This window comes from Geotrypetes seraphini, chromosome 4 (genome assembly GCF_902459505.1).
Source record: "Geotrypetes seraphini chromosome 4, aGeoSer1.1, whole genome shotgun sequence".
In the NCBI taxonomy this organism is placed as follows: domain Eukaryota; kingdom Metazoa; phylum Chordata; class Amphibia; order Gymnophiona; family Dermophiidae; genus Geotrypetes; species Geotrypetes seraphini.
This window is the reverse complement of record NC_047087.1, coordinates 107,515,913-107,536,888: the sequence shown is the minus strand read 5'-3', so window position 1 is coordinate 107,536,888 and position 20,976 is coordinate 107,515,913. Positions and strand designations below refer to the sequence as shown.

Here is a 20,976-nt window from a genome sequence, read left to right as displayed (position 1 = left end):
TTTAAAAGTCTAAACTAGGGGTGTCCAACCTTTTGGCTTCACTGGGCCGCACTGGCCAAAAAAAATGTTTCTGGGGCCGCACTAACGTGCAAACGCTGCAGCAAGATGGTAAACACCGGGGGGCAGCAGAGGAAAACATTGCATCGCCTTCGACCGGGGCCGCACAAAATACTTCATGGGGCCGCATGCGGCCCTCGGGCCACAGGTTGGACATCCCTGGTCTAAACTATCTCTTCATCACTTTTTAAAATCGGACTCTGCTGCTTTCTCAATAACAAAGCCCTAGCAGACATGCTCACCTCCCCCTTCAAGTTTATTTTTATTTTCAAGTTTATTTTTGACTTATTGAATCGCTTAATTTAATTTGCTAAGCGATTTACAGATAAAAAAAAGATACATCAGATTAATTATAAAAAGATACATAAATTTAACACATTATCATACAAAATAATAAATAAAGTCATACAAACTAACAGACACATGGGGAAAGAAAGGGTAGAACTACAATCGTATATATAAAAGAAAACATAAATGGTAAAAATACAATAGGTAGGGGAGATAACGGGGAAATAAAGAGATAAAAAAGGAAAAATTTGATAATAATCCTTAATTAAGCTTATAAATTAAACGCATCTTTAAAAAGGAAACTCTTTAAGCTGCTTTTAAACTGTTTCAGATCATTTTCTACTCTAAAATACTGGGGCAAACTGTTCCATAATTGTGGGGCCATTACAGAAAAAATGTCAGTGCGATGAGTTCCAATGACTTTTAGTGATGGAACTGTTAGAAGTTTTTGATCGGTGGATCTTAAAGAGCGTGATGTACTATGTGGAATAAGTAATCTATTGATAAAATGGGATTCATTTGTAGTCAATGTTTTAAAAACTAAAAGTAAGATTTTAAAAGTAATGCGATGGGCAATGGGAAGCCAATGTGACTCAATCAAGAGCGGTGTAACATGGTCAAATATTTTGCGGTTGTGTATTAATTTGATAGCCGTATTTTGAACTATTTGAAGACGTTTTTTCTCTTTTTGGGTGATATTTATTAATAAAGAGTTACAATAATCAAGTGTTGAAATAATTAATGAATGAATCAGTATGTTTAGTGATTTTGTTCATGTTCTGACAGTGTTAGTAATGTGTTCATGGAAAGATAACTTATCATCTATTGTAACACCTAATATTTTTAGGGATCTTACTGAATTTAACTGAACGTTATCTAGAGTAAACGGAACATTTAAGTTTATCTTTTTTCCAAGGGAAAAATAGTGTTTTGGATTTTTGTATGTTTAGGGCTAACATGTTTGAGCTAAGCCATTGTTTAATGTCTCCTAGTTTTCTATTTATTTCAATTATTTCATTTCATTTCATTCCCCCCCCCCCCCACCACAATTTATAGAGCCGAGCTAGAATTTTCTCATCTTTAGTATCAGACTTATTGATATTGGTAATATTTTGCACTTTTCTTTGCCCTCTGATGTAGAAACTCATTGAGAGAGGCCTGTGTAGCTAATAATTGGGCTTTATTGGAGGCCATAGGATGGGTACTACAGAGCTTATGCTCCCTGATCAGCAGTGTTCTAATTGAAATATAGCCTTATCTTTCATTTTCTGTTAATGACTACAGTAAGCAATTACAGTATTTCACCACGTAAAACAACTTTAGTTATCTCCCAAAACAGAAAAGCATCTTGTTGTTGATTATAATGTTTATAGTCTATCCATTTTTCTTTTAAATAAGTGCCAAATTGAGCATCAAAATAAAGAACCAATGGAAACACCCATTGTCTAAACCCCTGAGAGTTTGACCCAGGTCCACTGTCACCCAAATGGATCACGTGATCAGAAATTTCAATGGGACCTATAAGGGCATCATTAATCTAATCTATTTCTGTGTTGTGCTTACCTATGCAGGCTCAAGGCGACTTACATAGAGAAGAAAGAGGGGAGAGGAGATTGCTTAGGCAGGAAAGGGGATAGAGAAAAATCTGAGTGTTCATGTATCAAAGAGGAAGGTTTTCATTTTTTTCCAGAATGTGGTGTAGCTGGGTTCCATTCTGGTCATTTCAGTGATATCATTCCAGGTTTTCACTCCTAGGAAGGTTAACATGGAGTGAAAAACACACTTGTATTGGAAATTCTTTGTTGATGGGAAGTTTAGTAGTATCCTGTTGAGGGTTCTGCGAGAAGTAGACCATGCCTTTGAGAAGAACTGGATGAGTGGAGCCGCTGAGTTCTCATGAAGTATTTGGTAAATGATGAATGATGTGTTAAATTTTATTCGTGATGGGATGGATAACCAATGTAGTTGCTTGATGAAGGCTGAGACCAAGTCTCAGGAAGCTGAGATGTCAAATTGCAGGAGCCTGATGTCCCATACTGAGTAGTTGTTTAGTTTTTGTGATTAAAATGATGATGAGAAGCTCAGTGCTGAGTTGTTTGCGAAATCCGAATTGGGACGGGTGGAGACATGAATGTTTTTCAATGTAAGTTGCAAGTTGTTTACATACATGGGTTGCAATGATTTTTGTTAGAATAGGAATGCCAGCGATGGGTCTGTAGTTAGAGGCCATGGAGAGATCTGCCTTTGGGTTTTTTGGTTTGGGAGTGAGAGCTATTTATCCCATTGTTTCCGGTAATTGACCTTGGTTTAGGGAGGTATTGAGAAGGTTGGTGATCCAGATGATGATTTGTTCGGGTGCGATTGTGAGGAGGTAGGAGGAGCATTGTCTAGGGGATTGCAGTGTGCTGACAGTTTGGATAGTAGTTTTGCTGTTTCGGAGATTGGCAGGTTGGAGAATGAAGTCCAGATTTGGTCTGCTTTCATGGGTTTCTGTGGGGTGCCAAGAAATATCAAGAGCATGAGGGTCTGTGTTAGGTCGCTTTGGCCAATTCGGTTTGAACTGTCTTGATTTTATTTAGAAAAAAGTCTGCTAGTTCTTGTGCTGTGATTTTGTTGAGGTGTCCCATGGAGTCTTGGTTCGGAGGGGTAGTGAGCTGTCACACCAGGAGGAATAGGTTTTTTGTGTCTAACGTTTTAGTACATAGTTTGGCAGCGTAATAGTTTTTCCTGGCCTCTGATATGTTGAATTTTATTTATTTATTGCTTTGTGCCAAAGTGTTGTGTTCTTGTGTTCTGCTCTTTCTCCATTTGCTTTCCAGCCGTCTGCATAGTTGTTTGTCATTTCCCTAATGTGTGAGAATATATAAGTACCCAATAAATCAGAGTTGTCAAACGTCAGTCCTCAGGTAGCAATCTAGAATTTCCCCAATGAATTTGCATGAGATCTGTTTGCATGCATTGCTTCAATTGTATGCAATAGATCTCATGCTTATTCATTTGGGAAATCCTGAAACCTGGCCTGGTGAGGGCCGAGGTTGGACACCCCTGCAATAAATCAATCTGCGAATAAGTGGAATGCGCTCTAGAAAGATGGACGACATCATATCCACCATTCCTAAGGCGGCACAGAAAAGAGGAACTCCCTTTGTTGGGACTACTTTTATCCTGTGATGTGTAATGCGTTTTATCAAAATCAGGGTCCACTACACTATTACAATCTCTTCCCTCTCTCCCATTAACATGAGCATTCCTAGAAAAGTTTGTAAATGTGCAAGTACCTGCTGAAAATTGTTTTTTTATTATACAGATTACAAAGAGCAATCGGTTGACGATTTACACTTAAATGAGCTATTATAAAGCAACCTTCAGTATCTAATAATCTGTTTCTTCTGTAACACTATGGTCTTCTTGAATAAAATAATTACCCCGTTCTCTTAACCACTGTGGCCAAACCCACATAATCGCCAACCCACCAACATTGTAATTTGGCATGTTCCTCATTTACTCAGATGAATCTGTTGTAACACAGCAATTGAAACATGTTTTCTGTGTAAAGTCTGTAATATCTTTGTCATTTTATAGGAAAAGAAATGCCCCCAACATTCCAGGATACTATTTTCAATGGGAGAACATTAAACCAGATTTCAGGATAAAGAGCGACAATACCAGTTAAATATATAAGGGAAGGTCGCCCCAGCCTACAACCCCTTTCAGCACAAGCAGCCCTTAGTTCAGGTAGATGCGATAACTACTTGATAACCCTCGAGAATTGGTATACACTATAGATGTCTATCAACCAGTCACAATTAAACTCACAAATATGCCAATGTACAGTTCTACAAGATATACAATAGCTATACCCCCCAACCATCCTACAAGATATACAATAGCTATACCCCCCAACCCGGGGGTCGGCAACCTGCGGCTCCAGAGCCGCATGCGGCTCTTTTCCACCTTTGCTGCGGCTCCGGTAGTGTGTCACGCAGGCATGCAGTTACAAGTCCGGCGTCGCGGCGGGAAATAGCCATTATCCCAGGACAAGCAGGCAGCATATTCTTAACGTATGGGTGACGTCACCGACGGAGCCCACGGTACGGACCTTTTTAACTAGAAAGTTCTAGTTGGCCGCACCGCGCGTGCGCCTTCCCGCCCGACGGAGGAGTGCGTGGTCCCCAGTTTCTTCGTTTCCGCGGAGCGAAGAAGACGTGTGTTTTTTCAACGGCCGTTGAACTAACTTTTCTTGCCTTCCCGCTCGCGATTTTTCTTCAATTTTTCTTCCTTTTTTCTTTGGGTTTCTTTTTTTCATTCATTTTCAAAAAAAAAAAAAAAAAAACCCTTAATTTTCTTTCTTTTTGACCCAGCCCCGGCGGGGCCTGTTGCCACGATCCAGGCCTCCGGGTTTGATTTTGCGGAGGCCATTTTTCCATTCATGCCCCCGCAACCGGGTTTTAAGAAGTGCCAGCGGTGTGCACACCCGATCTCCCTCACTGACCCACACAATTGGTGTTTACAGTGTCTGGGACCTGAGCATCGGGCAGATTCCTGCACCCGCTGTGCCACTCTTAAAAAGAGAACACTTAAGAATCGCCAGATCCAGCAAAACATCCTATTCGGCACCAGATCTGGTATGGAGTCGACGGCGTCGACAGCGGTACCTCAAAAGTCCGCACCCACCTCTTCGACGCCGCCGGACCCGACATTGGCGCCGCAGGCGCAAGGTAAGCTGGCTAAGAAGCCTTCCTCTTCCCTCGAGCGCCCACCAGCCACAGCGGCGACACCGGTCTCATCGGCTCCACGCCGACCCCGAAAACGCTCCGCCCCGATCTCGGTGAGTGCCTCGTCATCGGCCTCCTCATCGCCGGGGCGTGGAGCGGCACCTCAGGAACCGAAGAAGCAAAAAGCGGTTCCGGTGCCACCTCTAGATGACCGCATCGCGGCCATCCTTCAAACACAGTTGCAACAACTGTTGCCCACTATCCTGGCACCGCTCCTTCCGGTACCAGACCGGCCCGAGCCCCGCACCGACCAACCGGTGTCTACTCCATCGATGCCCATTAACACGTCCATGCCGATCCTTTCGGCGCAACAACTGCATTCTCTGGTTCATTCTCAGACTCCTGCAGACCCTCCTCGGCACCGGGCAGAACAACATGCTTCCCGAGACCGAGATCGGCATCGCTCTTCCTCTCCCGGTACCGTCTCGGTACGCTCGGGTAAGTCTCTCTCTAAGACACACCATACCGAGCCTTCCACTCCGGTCTCTCGGCATGCACATATGGATATCCGAGACCCCGAATTATGGGAAGAGTCCCCTCCCGGTACCGAGGAGGATGTCTCCTCCTCTGACGAGGAACCCTCGGCACCCGATACCGGTTCCAAGCCTGAACAATCTTCCTTTTCAAAATTTCTCAGGGAAATGTCTGCAGCTCTGTCCATCCCTCTTGAATCAGACTCCAAAAAATCCCAGGCTTTCCTGGAAGCCTTGGATTTTGAACAACCTCCTAAGGAGTTCCTGAAGTTACCCGTGCATGACATCCTACGGGAAACCTTTTATAAAAACTGGGAGAACCCCCTTACTGTCCCTGGGGCCCCCCGCAAGTTGGACAGCTTGTACCGTGTCATCCCGATCCCGGGGTTTGACAAACCTCAATTACCTCATGAGTCCCTCCTTGTTGAATCTACCTTAAAGAAATCCCAAGGCTCCAGTGTTTATGCCTCTACTCCTCCTGGCAGAGAGGGCAAAACGATGGACAAGTTTGGCAAGAGGCTTTACCAGAATGCCATGATTGCCAACAGGGCGAACAATTACTCTTTCCACTTTTCATTTTACATGAAACATCTGGTTCAACAACTCTCAGCTCTCCAGAAATATATTCCAGAGCGTAAAGTTCCACTCTTCCAGCAGCAAATCTCCGGCCTTCTGCAATTAAGGAAATTTATGGTACGCTCAATCTACGATTCCTTTGAGCTAACCTCTCGAGCCTCTGCCATCGCTGTTGCCATGCGCCGCCTGGCCTGGCTGAGAGTATCTGATTTGGACATCAACCACCAGGACCGTCTGGCCAACGCTCCTTGTCTTGGGGATGAACTTTTTGGGGAGTCTCTGGATTCAACCACCCAGAAACTATCCGCCCATGAAACCAGATGGGACACTCTGATTAAACCCAAAAAGAAGGCTCCACCTGCTCGCCCTTATAGACCGCAGTCTTCATATCAGCGCAGGTTCTCAGCTAGGCCGCTCAACCAACCTGCCCAGCAACCTCGGCGCCCTCGACAACAACAACATCACACCCAGGCTCGTTCTCAGCCCAACCAAGCAGCCAAACCTCTTCCACCATCCAAACCTTCTCAGCCCTTTTGACTCTTCTCTCCAGGGCATAGCCAGCCTTCCACCTTCATTGCCTCTTCCTCAACCTATCGGAGGCCGTCTTCAAATCTTCATCAGCCGTTGGGAGGTCATCACATCGGACCAGTGGGTCCTCAACATCATTCGCCACGGCTACTCTCTCAACTTCCAGACGCTACCACCAGACAATCCTCCCGAAGAGTCTGCCTCTCTCTCCTCTCAAACCCCCCTCCTCCTGCAGGAGGTCCAATCCCTCCTTCTTCTCAATGCTATCGAAGAAGTACCTGCGGATCAGAAGGGTCTGGGATTCTACTCCCGTTACTTCCTGGTCCCCAAAAAGACGGGAGACCTTCGTCCCATCCTCGATCTCAGGGACCTCAACAAGTGTCTGGTCAAGGAGAAGTTCAGGATGCTCTCCCTGGCCACACTTTATCCTCTCCTCTCTCATCAAGACTGGCTATGTTCCCTGGACCTCAAAGAGGCCTACACTCACATCTCCATCAATCTGAACTCCCGACGCTACCTCCGTTTTCAGGTTCAGCACCGCCATTATCAGTACAAGGTACTTCCCTTTGGCCTCGCATCATCACCCAGGGTGTTCACCAAGTGCCTTATTGTAGTGGCGGCCTTTCTCAGGTCTCACAACCTCCAGGTGTTCCCCTACTTGGACGATTGGTTGGTAAAAGCACCTACGTCTCCACGTGCGCTGCAAGCCACTCATCACACCATCTCTCTCCTCCATCTTCTGGGGTTCGAGATCAACTACCCCAAGTCACATCTGCTTCCCACACAGCGACTGCAGTTCATTGGAGCCGTTCTCGACACCACTCTCATGAGGGCGTTTCTCCCCTCCGATCGCCAACGGACCCTGCTCCACCTCTGCCGCCAGGTGCTCCTTCATCACTCCATTCCAGCTCGGCAGATGATGGTCCTCTTGGGCCACATGGCCTCGACGGTCCATGTGTTTCCTCTGGCGCGACTCCACCTCAGGACACCTCAATGGACTCTAGCCAACCAATGGTCACAGACCACCGATCCTCTTTCTCAACCCATCTCTGTGACATCGTCTCTTCAGCAATCTCTTCAATGGTGGTTGAACTCATCCAATCTTTCCAGGGGTCTGCTCTTTCATCTACCCCCTCACTCCATGATCATAACCACAGATGCCTCCCCCTATGCATGGGGAGCTCACCTAGGAGAACTTCGCACTCAGGGACTCTGGACCCCTCTGGAGCGTCAACATCACATCAATTTCCTAGAACTCAGGGCCATGTTCTATGCCCTCAGGTCTTCCAGCACCTTCTCTACCCTCAGGTTCTTCTCCTGTGCACAGACAACCAAGTCGCCATGTACTACATAAACAAGCAAGGCGGCACCGGATCTCCCCTCCTCTGTCAGGAGGCCATCCGCATCTGGACCTGGGCCACGGCCCGCAGTCTCTTTCTCAAGGCTGTCTATATCCAGGGCGAACAGAACTCCCTGGCCGACAATCTCAGCCGCATCCTTCAACCTCACGAGTGGACTATGGATCCCCCCACACTCCGCTCCATCTTCGCTCAGTGGGGCACCCCTCAGGTGGACCTCTTTGCAGCTCCTCACAACCATCAGCTGCCCCAGTTCTGTTCCAGACTCTTCTCTCCTCATCGTCTAGCCCCGGATGCATTCCTGCTCGACTGGACGGATCGGTTCCTCTATGCCTTTCCTCCACTGCCTCTGATGTTGCGGACGTTATTCAAACTCCGCAGAGACAACGCCACCATGATTCTCATCGCCCCTCGGTGGCCTCGCCAACACTGGTTCGCCCTCCTACTCCAGCTCAGCTCCAGGGAGCCCATTCCTCTGCCTGTGTTTCCTACTCTACTTACACAGCAGCGTCAGTCTCTACTACATCCCAATCTGTCTTCGCTCCACCTGACAGCTTGGTTTCTCTCGGGCTGACTTCTCCAGAAAATCTCTCTCAGCCTGTCCGTCGCATTCTGGATGCCTCCAGGAAACCAGCCACACTCCATTGCTACCTTCAGAAGTGGACCAGGTTCTCCTCTTGGTGTCTCCTGCATCATTACGATCCCACCTCTCTGGCGGTGGAGACGGTACTCGACTATCTGCTCTCTCTGTCCGACGCTGGCCTCAAGTGTACCTCAATCAGAGTCCACCTCAGTGCCATCACTGCGTTTCATGAGCCTATCCTCGGGAAACCTCTTACGGCTCATCCTCTGGTTTCCCGATTCATGAGAGGCCTCTTCAATGTCAAACCACCTCTGAAGCCTCCTCCAGTCGTCTGGGACCTGAATGTGGTTTTATCCGCCCTCATGAAACCTCCGTTTGAGCCTCTTGCCTCAACTTCCCTCAAATTTCTTACCTGGAAGGTGCTTTTCCTCATTGCCGTCACCTCTGCCAGGAGGGTTAGTGAGCTGCATGCACTGGTTGCCGATCCACCTTTCACTGTTTTCCACCATGACAAGGTGGTTCTGCGTACTCATCCTAAATTCTTTCCCAAGGTGGTCTCGGAATTTCACCTCAATCAATCCATTGTGTTACCTGTCTTTTTTCCGAAACCCCATTCTCATCCAGGGGAACAGGCACTGCACACGCTGGATTGTAAGCGTGCCCTGGCATACTACCTTGACCATACCAGGGCTCAACGCTTGTCCCCTCAGCTCTTTCTGACCTTCGATCCCAATCGTCTAGGTCGTCCTGTCTCAAAACGGACGCTGTCCAACTGGCTTGCTGCCTGTATTGCGTTCTGTTACGCTCGGGCCGGTCTGTCACTGGAAGGTGCTGTCACGGCCCACAGGGTCAGAGCTATGGCTGCTTCTGTTGCTTTCCTCCGTTCCACACCTATTGAGGAAATCTGCAAGGCTGCCACTTGGTCCTCAGTTCACACATTCACTACTCACTACTGTCTGGATGCGTTCTCCAGACGGGATGGGCACTTCGGCCAATCTGTGTTACAACATTTATTTTCCTAATGGCCAACCATCCCACCGCCCTCTCTATTAGCTTGGAGGTCACCCATACGTTAAGAATATGCTGCCTGCTTGTCCTGGGATAAAGCACAGTTACTTACCGTAACAGGTGTTATCCAGGGACAGCAGGCAGATATTCTTACGTCCCACCCACCTCCCCGGGTTGGCTTCTTAGCTGGCTTACCTTAACTGGGGACCACGCACTCCTCCGTCGGGCGGGAAGGCACTCACGCACGCGCGGTGCGGCCAACTAGAACTTTCTAGTTAAAAAGGTCCGTACCGTGGGCTCCGTCAGTGACGTCACCCATACGTTAAGAATATCTGCCTGCTGTCCCTGGATAACACCTGTTACGGTAAGTAACTGTGCTTGCTGAGCAGTGAGCTCAGCACACACAGATGAAAGCCTTGCTTGCTGATTGGTCCGGCGGCCCCGCCCCGCCGTGCCGCCGGACCAATCAGCAAGCAAGGCTTTCATCTGTGTAGTGCTGAGCTCACTGCTCAGCATGGCTATTTCCCGCCGCGACGCCGGACTTGTAAGCTGCACGCCTGAAAAAGAAATCATCCTGGCCGGGGTCGGTGTCATGCTCCGGAGATCTACAGCCTTCCTATCTCCCTCTCCCTTCTACCTGCTTCCGGCCACATCCCCTGCTCCGTGGCTCTCTTCGGCAACTCAGCAGCAGCGATCGACACAAGCTTCTGACGTCGGGGCCTACCCTCTGCGAGTCCCGCTTGTTTCAACTTCCTTTTTCCACAAAGGCGGGACTCGTAGAGGGAAGGCCTCGATGTCGGCAGCTTGTCTTGATCACCGCTGCTGACGAGTTGCTTAAGAGAGCCGCGGAGCAGGGGGGTTTTGCCAGGTGCAGGTAGAAGAGAGAGGGCCAGATGCAGGACTCGTGGGTGAGGGAGCAGAAGAGAGAGAGAAAGAGAGAGGGGAGGGAAACAAAAGGAAATATTTCATACTGGGCTGGGCCGGAGTGGAGGGAGGGTGGAAAGATTCTGGCTACAGGGTGCATTAATAAAGGAAAAGGGGGGAAAGCTGAAAATGGAGATAGTGACACAAAGAAGAGAAAGAGTAAGCAGGACCTACTGAATAAGGATAGAGATACAGAGGGAACATGAAGAGGAGGTGAAATAGAGACATAGAAGTAATGCTGAAAAAGTGTGTGTGTGGGGGGGAGATAAAGACATTGAAAGGGCAAATGGTGAACATGGGGTAAAGACAAGGACAGAGACAAATGAAGATTCTGAAAAAGTGGTGAGATAGGGATATAGGTGAGATGGACACAAAGAAGGGGGATGCTGGAAAATAGGTGGAATGGTAATTCTGACAGACACAGAAGGGAAATGCTGGATCAAGGAGAGATGGGGCTCAGGCTGGATGGAATGAGGAGAAATGCCTTGTTGGCCCGGAACTTCCTCTCCTACGTCAGAATTGACGTCAGGGAGCGGAATGCTGGTCAGCGCAACACTTCTGCAGGGAAAGCTTGGGACGGTGGTGGCTTGGGGGCTGTTCCCCGATTGCGGTGGCAGCAAACCGAGTGGCTTGGGGGACGGCACGGAGACAGAAAGAAGGGGGAACAGGGAGACAGAAAGAAAAAGTTGGGGGAGAGAATGAGGTCTGGAGGAGAGGAAACATACAGGAGGCTGAAAGAAAGGAAGAAAGATTGGATGCACAGTCAGAAGAAGAAAGTGCAACCAGAGACTCATGAAATCACCAAATAGCAAAGGTAGGAAAAATGATTTTATTTTCAATTTAGTGATCCTGTATATAGCATTAAGATAATAAACAATATATGCAGTGTTAGATTTGTTTTATAATGGTTTTGCGGCTCCAAGTTTTTTTTTTCTTTTCGAAAACAGGTCCAAGTGGCTCTTTATGTCTTAAAGGTTGCAGACCCCTGCCCCAACCCCACCAATACAAGATATACAGTAGCTATACCCCCCCCCAACAACACCAATACCAGCATCTCTTGCTAACACCAAACCTCTTCTTTCCCCTCATCCTCCTTTCCCTTTCCTTGTCATCTTGAAATAGGAACACTGGATCACTTGTTGTTTTATTGTCTCTTGATACTCAACTTTTGGAAGTCTATCTGGGGATATTGGTAACCTTTCCCTTTCCCTGTCATCTTGAAATGGATCACTTGTTGTTTTATTGTCCCTTGATACTCAACTTTTGGAAGTCTATCTGGGAACATTGATAGCTTCTATCCCATTGTCATATGACAATGTTCTATTTGGGACTTTATTACAACCTAGGAGTCCAATTAATGCAAGCAAGAACAGACTTCTTCTCATTATGCAACTAATTACAAAAAAATTGAGATAGACTGAACTTTAACTTTTGGTGGGAAACCCTGTGTCAATTTTATAGATATGAGAGAATGATTTCAGAACAACTGGAACATTATAAAAAATTTAAAAAAACTTGGGGTCTATTAGCGGAATTTGTAAAAAATTGATTGAACAAATAAACCTTTGATTTCTAATTGCTCCTCACACACATCCAGAGAGGGGGGAGGGGGAAATGTACATTATAACATTATTTGTTTGGATGTAAGCGCTGATTGTTGTATTACTTGATTATGTATTCTTTGCACTTTTGTATGATTTGAAAATTAATAAAGGGGTTTAAAAAAAAAAAAGAAACAAAGTTTATCATACATGGTCAGCACTACAAAGCATCTATAAGCAACTCATTTTCTCCCCCGTTCTTGAGAGAGTCCAACAATGACCGATATATCACTGCCACGTATGTGATAGATTACTACAGTTAACAGTCGTAGGGATTATTACATTAACCAGTATCATAATACAAGAGAACAACATTAAAATGGTATAGTTTCAGTCCAACTTAATTTTGAGGGTTCAAGAAAGTTTTATTCTTAAGTTTTTATTTGCTGTTTGGATCATGGATAGTGAATAAAACTGTACAGGTGGGATAGGATTTTGTTGTTGGTTTTTTTCTGTTTTTTGTCTATACAAAAATTTTCAGTAAGTTCAAGTTAAATGAAAAATTGGTGTAGGTTGATGATCAGAAGCACACAGCTTTTCTTCTTATTAGAGGATCTAATTTTGTGGGAAATAGAACCTGGTCAATGCTATGTGAATTATATTGTGTTCCTGATAAGAGGCAAGGGGCTGGATGCAATTCTGTGCTAGAAAGAGACAAAAGGTTCTGAAAATCTATGCTGTGAAAGTTTAATGTTTCTAATAATGCAATTTATTCTCCTCCTTCCTTTTAAGATAAAATCAGAGTTTGAAGCAAAAGTTGGAACATGCACAACCAAGTTTGAAGCCATAGAATACAAACAACAGGTTGTTGCTGGAATTAACTATTTCATCAAGGTACAGAACAAGTCTTCTGCCCTTTGTAGGAAAATGTTCATTGTAAAGATGTCATGTACCTCAAAGAGTGCCACCCCTTTGATGCACTGCACCTATTTTAATGCCCTGTTTCAAGATAGATTCTTTAATGGCATTCAAAACTGATGGAAAATCAGTAGAAAGAAAACAAAAACCAAGTAGGAAAGGGACTGTGCACATCAATCTCTGGAACAATTGCAATTTATTAAGAATAATCGCAAGATAAAAAAACATATCGCATATGTAAAAAACCAAGCCTTATATACTGTATTTTTCGCTTTATAAGACGCACCTGACCACAAGACACACCCTAGATTTAGAGGAAGAAAACAAGAAAAAAACCATTCTGAACCAAATTATCCTTGCCAGGCTCTGCACCCAACTCCACACTCCCTGCCAGGCTCTGCACCCTGTCCCCCCTCCCTGCCAGGCTCTGTATCCTGTTCCCCCCTCTGGTGGTCTAGTGGTAGGCCGGGACAGGGCACAGAGCAGGCAGGCCTAGTGGCAGGCAGGCAAGCCCCATACCCCCCAGTACCTTTTTTTTAATGTAAATCATATTTTATTGACGTACCATCAGCAAATACACAACATCAAACAGGAGTACAAAAAAAGGCAAGAACACCAAAAGTACATCAAGATCAAATTTTCAAATAAACCCAAGGACAAACCCCCGCCCACTCACAAATGCAACCACACCCTACCCCCTCCAAAGAGCCCCCGACTCTCTACCCATACCCCGCAAACTAACAGAGAGAACAAAGAGACTGCTGAACAGGCTGTGTTCTTATGCCGCCCAGCCAGTACCAAATCGGTCACCCGCACCCCAACCACTCCCCCTCCCAGAAGCAAACCCCTCCCAAACCAACAAACCTACCACTCACACCAAATCATCCACACTCAGCCAAACAGGATACCATCCAACCCGGGGGAAAATGCCAAGGACATACCGTATCGTCAGCTAAAAGGAATTTAAGACCAGACCTCTGGCCCAAGGGGACAGCGATTGAATATAGGAGTCCCAGGTCTGCAGAAAAACTTTCTTCCGCTTGATGGATAAACGAGCATGGCGCTGCTCCAAAAGCATCAAATTATGAAAGCGATTCCTCCGAGCCCAGTAAGCAGATGCGGTCGCTTGCATCCAAACACTAAGTATGATCTTCTTTTCTATAACAGCAGCTTTCCGGATTAGCAGCCGATGTCCCCGAGCAGGAACTCGCAAAGATTCATATCTATCCAAAAGCAAGCCTACCGGTGACATCGGAATAAAGCAACCAATAACCCGCTCCAAGAAGCGGAGTACGGCCCTCCCAAAAACTTGCACTTGAGGGCATCCCCAAAATGCATGAAAAAATGAATTGCATCCCAGTTGACACTTAGGGCAGGTCGGAGAAGAAATACCCCCAGCTTTGTGTACCCGCTCTTGGGAAAAATATGCTCGATAAACCACTCAAAATTGGCATTCCCTCAGTTCTGTGTTGATAGAAATAGAGGGGATACGATTAATAAGGGAAGGGAAATTCAAAGGTCCCTCCCCCAGTGATACTCCAAAGCCTCATAAGACTGCCAAGGAGCGAGACAGCGCAAAGCACCATGCAACGCAGACACCATCAAGCCACTAGCATGAAACTGGGCAAAAAAAAGACAAAATTGGCATCCTAATCGAAACCATAAACCTGGGCGAGCCAAGGACTCCACATAATGATGAATTTGTTTATAGGCAAATAAACCCCCCACCCCCAAGGAATGAAGCATGGGAAGATCTCCCAGTACCTTTTTTAATCATCTCCCTGTACCTTTAATTATAGCCCCCCCCTTTGTATCTTTTTTATCATAGCCCCTCTTGTTCCTTTTTAATCATATTCCCCCTTTGTACCTTTTTTTTTTTTTTTTTTTTTTTTACAAAAAAGAAAAAAAATATTTGACATTTCCATAAAGTTTGAAAACAGCATTACATTTACTGTTAAGAAAACAAACAGCTGGAAGGAAATAAAATGAAGAAAAGTTGACACAAATCCACATGGTCTCAAAAATAGAAAAACAGGCTCACTATTGCTAAAGTTAATAAAGAACATGGAGAAACAAGAGGAAAGGGGAACTTGAAACTGTAAAATGATATCCAAACTGTGTGTGTGTGTTAACAGAAGCCTAATTTGCATCCAAAATCCAAGTGATAAATACCACAAATTAAAATAACGTATTCCTCCCCACCACTGTTGCTAAAAGGTGAAAAATGGTCTTTTCAAGCCCTCTTGAAAGATGTTCTATTTCAGAACCCCAATGTCCCACCTCAGTTTGGAGGTAAGGGCTCTGGAAAGAGTAGGCTCCAAGAGGAGGTTTTAACAGTTCATCTTTTCTTTCTGTGTAATATGTTAAATTTGTGAGGAGTCAGAAAGAATGCTGCTCCCCTGTGAGTGAGGGGCAACCCATGTTACAGTGGGCAGGGGATGAAAACGCATTCACTTATCCACTCTGATCTAGCCTCCAGAACTGATAAGTCTCATCCCCTTTATGATTCTGAGCCATACCTCAAACAACTAGAAATGAAGGCTCAGTAGGAAAGAGCAAAGCCATAATGGGGAATGAAATATCCTTCCCCATTTACCCAAGGCCCTTCTACTTGTCCACCCCCATCCCTAACACATTCCATTTACACTTTTGTTATTCTTTTAAGTCATTTTTGTGAGTTCTGGGAGAGGTTTGAAGGGCAGTGAGAGGTCTCCCCTGTATTTATTCCTGCCTTCATGGGACCTTTCAGTCCCAGATTCCAGTATTCCATCAGGGTAGACAACTTGTTAAAAGTAATTATTTATGACTGAAGCAAATAGTCCATAAAATAAAATATTGGATGGGCTCTGAATGAAAGGATGAATGGAGATGGGGAAGAGAAACAATCCCGGCATCTGTGTAAAACCGTACCTTTTTTAAAAATTTCTTCCCTCCCTCCCTTGACGGCTTCGTACTATTTCTGGCCTGGAGATCGGGTGCGAGCTTTCTGCTTTCCCGCCTGGCCCTGCGCCATTTTCTGAATGGCTGCCAGCAGTTCTCACGAGTCCCGCAAGAACTTCCACCAGCCATTCAGAAAGCGGCACGGGCCCAAGAGGGAGCATGTAAAGCTTGGGCCTGACTCGTGTGCCTTGTGACCAGTCAGACTCTGTGCCTAACATGTTTCCAACTAGAAACCCCAGGAAAGGCAGAGACAGGGCTAGGAAAGTTGTTCCCAAGCCCCATAGAGCCCAGCAGCCTAGGTTCCAGGAGTACACTAGGGAGTATCTGACTGAAGATGAGTTTCTTTCTGACCATTCAGAAGCTGAGGACATGGAAACTCAGCCCAGCTCCACTAGGTTTGTCCCCAAACCTGTGAATATTAGGTTTAGTCAAAATGATCCTGTAAGAAAATCCTGCATTTACCCGACCATCCACAGGGGGAGCCCAAGAGAGTCTCAGAGTAGAGAGTTGCGCGGGGACAGAAATCCCACCCGTTCCCACCCTTCCCCGCCAAAGTCCCACCCATCCCCGTGAGGACTCACACCTGTCCCCACCCGTCCCCACGAGGAATCCCTTCCGTCCCCGCGAGGAATCCCCTACATCCCCGCCCGTCCCTATAAACTTCAGAAATAGTTATTTCAGTTAATTATGCTACTGAATTTAAGGCTCTGGTAGAAACCCATTTAAAAATAAGCAAAAAGACTTTATTAATTTGGAAATATTAATTGGGAAGAATACATACTTTGTAAAGGGGTTTCTACCAGAGCCTCTAATGTTTATAAATTTTTATCAACACAACTAATATACTACATTATCCTGAAGCAAAAAAAAAAATAAAAAGAAATAGAATTCTTTTCCTACCTTTGTTGCCTGGTTTCTGCTTTCCTCATGTTTTAATTCAATTCCTTCCATCCACTATCTCTCTTCTCTCTGCGTCTTCCATTTGCTCTGTTACTGTGCCTCTCCCTTTCTCCCCCCTTCCAAATTGGTCCATTTGCTCTGTTACTGTGCCTCTCCCTTTCTCCCCCCTTCCAAATTGGTCTGGCACCCATCTTCTTCCCTCCGCTCCCTCCATAGTCTGGCATCTCTGTCTTCTTCCCTGCCAGCATCTTCTCCCCACTCTCTCTCCCCCATGTCCTGTCAGCGTCCTTCTCCCCCATGTCCTGTCAGCGTTCTTCTCCCCCCTCTGTCAGCGTCCTTCTCCCCCTCTGTCTTCCACATGTGCTTTCAGTGTCTTCTCCCCCTCTGTCTTCCACATGTGCTTTCAGTGTCCTTCTCCCCTTCTATCTTCCCCATGTCCTTTCAGCGTCCTTCTCCCCCCTCTGTCTTCCCCATGTCCTGTCAGCGTCCTTCTCCCCCCTTTGTCTTTCCCATGTCCTGTCAGCATCCTTCTCCCCCCTTCTGTCTTCCACATGTCCTTTCAGCGTCCTTCTCCCCCCTTCCCGTCTTCCCCATGTCCTTTCAGCGTCCTTTTCCACCCCTTTGCTTCCCCAGTGCTTTCAGCGTCCTTCTCCCCCCTCGGTTTTACCCATTTCCCTTAAGTGTCTTTTCTTCTCCACTCCACCTTTCTTCCCTTTCTCCCTCCCTGCCCCTTACCTTTGTAGCGCTTCCCCATCCGACCGACAACAGAACAGGCCCGGTCGGACAAACCTCCCTGCTCTGTAGCCACGACATCTAAATTACCTTCTTACAGCAGCTGGAGTATAAGAAGGTAATTTAGATTCGCGGCTACAGGGCAGGGAGGTTTGTTGGCTGGGCCTGTTCTCGGTCGATCGGGGGAAGCGCCACAAAGGGGACCTGACCGGCTGTGCACACTCCCCCTCCCATGGTTGCACCCGGGGTGGACCGCCCCTCGCTTTGGTACGCGACTGCCTTTCCCTACCTGCCCTGCCGCAAACAACCGACCGGAAATCTTCCCGATGTCAGCGCTGACGTCGGAGGAAGGGAGGGCTTTGCTTAAGCCCTCCTTCCAACGTCAGCGCTGACATCGGGGAAGACTTCTGATTGGCTAGGTGTGTTGCAGCAGGGCAGGCAGGAAGGAAATGGAAGACGAGGCCTCACAGCAGGGCAGGTAGGAAAGGTATTGAACCCCGCGGAATCCCTGCGACCCTAGGGGGCGTCCCCACGGGATCCCCGTGACCCGAAGGGGGAACCTGCGGGATCCCCGTCGTCCCCATTCCGTGCAGCTCTCTGTCTCAGAGCAGTGCAGGTACACTGACAGCAGGGTGTGGCTCTCACACTGAAAAGCCAGCTGCTTTCCCTTCAGAATCAAAGGGGACAAGGAAGGGAAAGGGTCCTCTCTCCAGTGCTCAGTAGCCAGCCAGTCCAGAGCAACTGAATAGCCTAGAACCCATGGAAGTGGATAATTTTAGATCCATGCCAGGAAGCTGAGGTCATACCTCAAGTGGAAGAAATGGAGGGTTGTGAGCAGGTATTTCCAGGATGTAAAGCAATGGAAATAGGTAGTGCCTGCAAAGCCACTAACTGAAAAATTGTGTGTGGGTTTTTTGGGAAGTTTTCCAAACTAGCCACTGCTTTGAAGAGAACTGTTTTTGAATGCTGTTTTTGTAGTTTTGTATGGACAATTATCAAGGCTTGTATTACAGCCTGCAGCTTAATGAGAGAGAGTTTTTGTTGTTTTTTTTTCTTTTTGCTACATGGGCTCACAGCACTGCTGAGGCCCAATACAAGGCACAGGGCAGGGCTCTTTAGCTGTAATGTTTAAATGACTGTTACTGATGCTTTTACAAGTTGTTTTGCTGGAGAAATGTTTTGTGGTTTTTTTTTTGGACTGCATTGCTTTTGGTTTGAGTGCATTAATGTATAGGGACTAAGAACTGTTTAATGAGGGAGAAGTTTGTCAAGATCTCTGGTGGGAATATTTGAATAGCTGAACATTTTATATGAAGACAAACTTGGCAGTTTTCCTGCCCCAGCTCAGGAGCAGAGAGCTGCATGGGCCTCCCCGGACTTTTCTTTTTTTGAATTTGTGTGTTTGGTAGAAATTATTACACCGTGCTTGGTGAGCTTATCTGTCTCCAGAGTAAAGCCTAGGCCCAGGTGAGGCCTAGTTGCAGGAAGCTGTGCTGCTCTTGCTATAGCACAGGGAGTGTGTATATCCTGATTTGCTGACCAGGATTTTTGCTTTGAGTTTTTCTTTTTTGTTTCTCGTTTGCCATTCTGATTTTGGTTTTGTAGAATAAAGAACTCTGGATAGGATTTGAACTAATTACCTGGTTTCCTCTTGACTGTTTTATTTGATATTTTGCTTGTGGGAACTGTCTCCTTATCGAGCAACACGCCAGCGCAGTTTTCCTGTGGTCCACTCGGGGTGCTGTTGGCCTAGTCTACAGCCTGCTGCCGGGAAATAATACAGAGCCATCAAGGGAGGGATATACGCTGGACCTCCAGGCTTTAAAAAGGTACGGCGGCGAAGACAGCGGCGGCGAAGACAACAGTGGCGGCAAGTTTGTTTTAAAAAGGTGTGCGGCTGAAAGGTGGTGCAGCTGTGGCGAGGGGGGTGTTTTGCAATTGTACGGGGGGGCGGCGGCGAGGCGGTGTTTAAAAAGGTGCGGCCGTGGAGGGGTGATTGCAATTGTACGGGGGAGCAGCGTTTAAAAAGCTGGTGCGCGGGAGGGGGTGATGTTTTGTAGCTGTGTGATGGATTCAAATTTTGTACCTTCGCTTCATGAGATTTCCACCCACTTTTGGGTGGGAAAAAAGTGCATCTTATGGAGCGAAAAATACAGTAAGAGTCCTTTTGCTTATATTTTTGGACCCAAAACGATCCGTGTTTTGGCTTTCACTAGAAAGCCTTCATTAGGAGTGGATTTGTAGTCTGTAAAACGTATGAAAAATCATATGAAAATGTAAACATATAAAGAATAAAAAACAAAAAAATTGAAATAATGATCATGAATATACCAGATAAAAAAAGATCATGAATATACCAAATAGGATGGGAGGGCAAGATGGAAGGGTCAGCGGAGGCGGTGTGTGAGTAGGGAAGCATTGCTACCGCGAATCCAGCACTTCAACTAGGGCTTATTTTTGGGGTAGGTCTTATTTTCAAGGAAACATGGTAATAATGATGGTATTGAAACTGCAGCTACAGAAAAAACAACTCTAAAGGAGAAAAACAATTAGGTGTGCCAGCTGAGTGTGTATGGTTCTCATGTATGCACAACAAAGCACATGGTATAAAGATTTCATTTTTCTTCTAATCCAAAGGGCATTGCAATGTTTTATTATTCTCTTGTACTATGTGTTATGACCTACCATTTTCATCCAGTTGTTTTTTACATCATGATATCCTTTGTTTTGTTGTGCATACAAGAGAACCATACACATTCATCATCTGGTGAACTAATTGTTGTTCTCCTTCTTTTGAGTTGTTTTTTTCTGTAGCTGCAGTTTCATTACCATCATTATTGCATGTGTTTTACTTGTTTACTTTTCCATTTTTTACAAATGACTTTTATCCCCTTTTTTGTACAGCCACTATGCTATATCTGCTGTTTGCTTTTATGATTGGTCATTGCTGCCCCTTCTACATAAGTGTCTTAATTGTATTTTTTTATTTTTAATTAAATTATTTATTTTTTTATCTCATTATGATGCTGGCCCGTGTTCTCTTTTTTTAAAAAATTCAAATGTTACATTTTAAACAAGCACTTCAACTTGAATATGGATTAGAATTAATATAGTTTTTGCAAGTTTATTAGGATTTTATATACCGCCTATCAAGGTTATCTAAGCGGTTTTTACAATCAGGTACTCAAGCATTACAGGAAACATGGATGGTATCCCCATCCAGAGAATTATTGAAAGAAAAATTTAACATTCATTATTTTGTCCACAATGATCCAAGACCTAAGCAAACAACAAAAGATGGAAATCCAAATCATTTATCAGGACATAATAGAAGTAAGAGAGACCGCTTCCAACTGCCGGTTCACTAAACTGTCA

At 45.7% G+C, this 20,976-nt stretch overlaps 1 protein-coding gene across 2 annotated transcripts in view; it reads left to right on the top strand.

Moving 5' to 3' along the window:
* The window catches only part of CSTA (cystatin A), a 45,385-nt gene that overhangs the window by 11,684 nt on the left and 12,725 nt on the right, over positions 1-20,976 (top strand). For both annotated transcript variants that reach the window (XM_033943416.1, XM_033943417.1), the window contains exon 2: positions 12,904-13,005. In XM_033943416.1, coding sequence (XP_033799307.1) covers positions 12,904-13,005 — 102 coding nt within the window. The remainder of the gene's footprint in view (positions 1-12,903; positions 13,006-20,976) is intronic.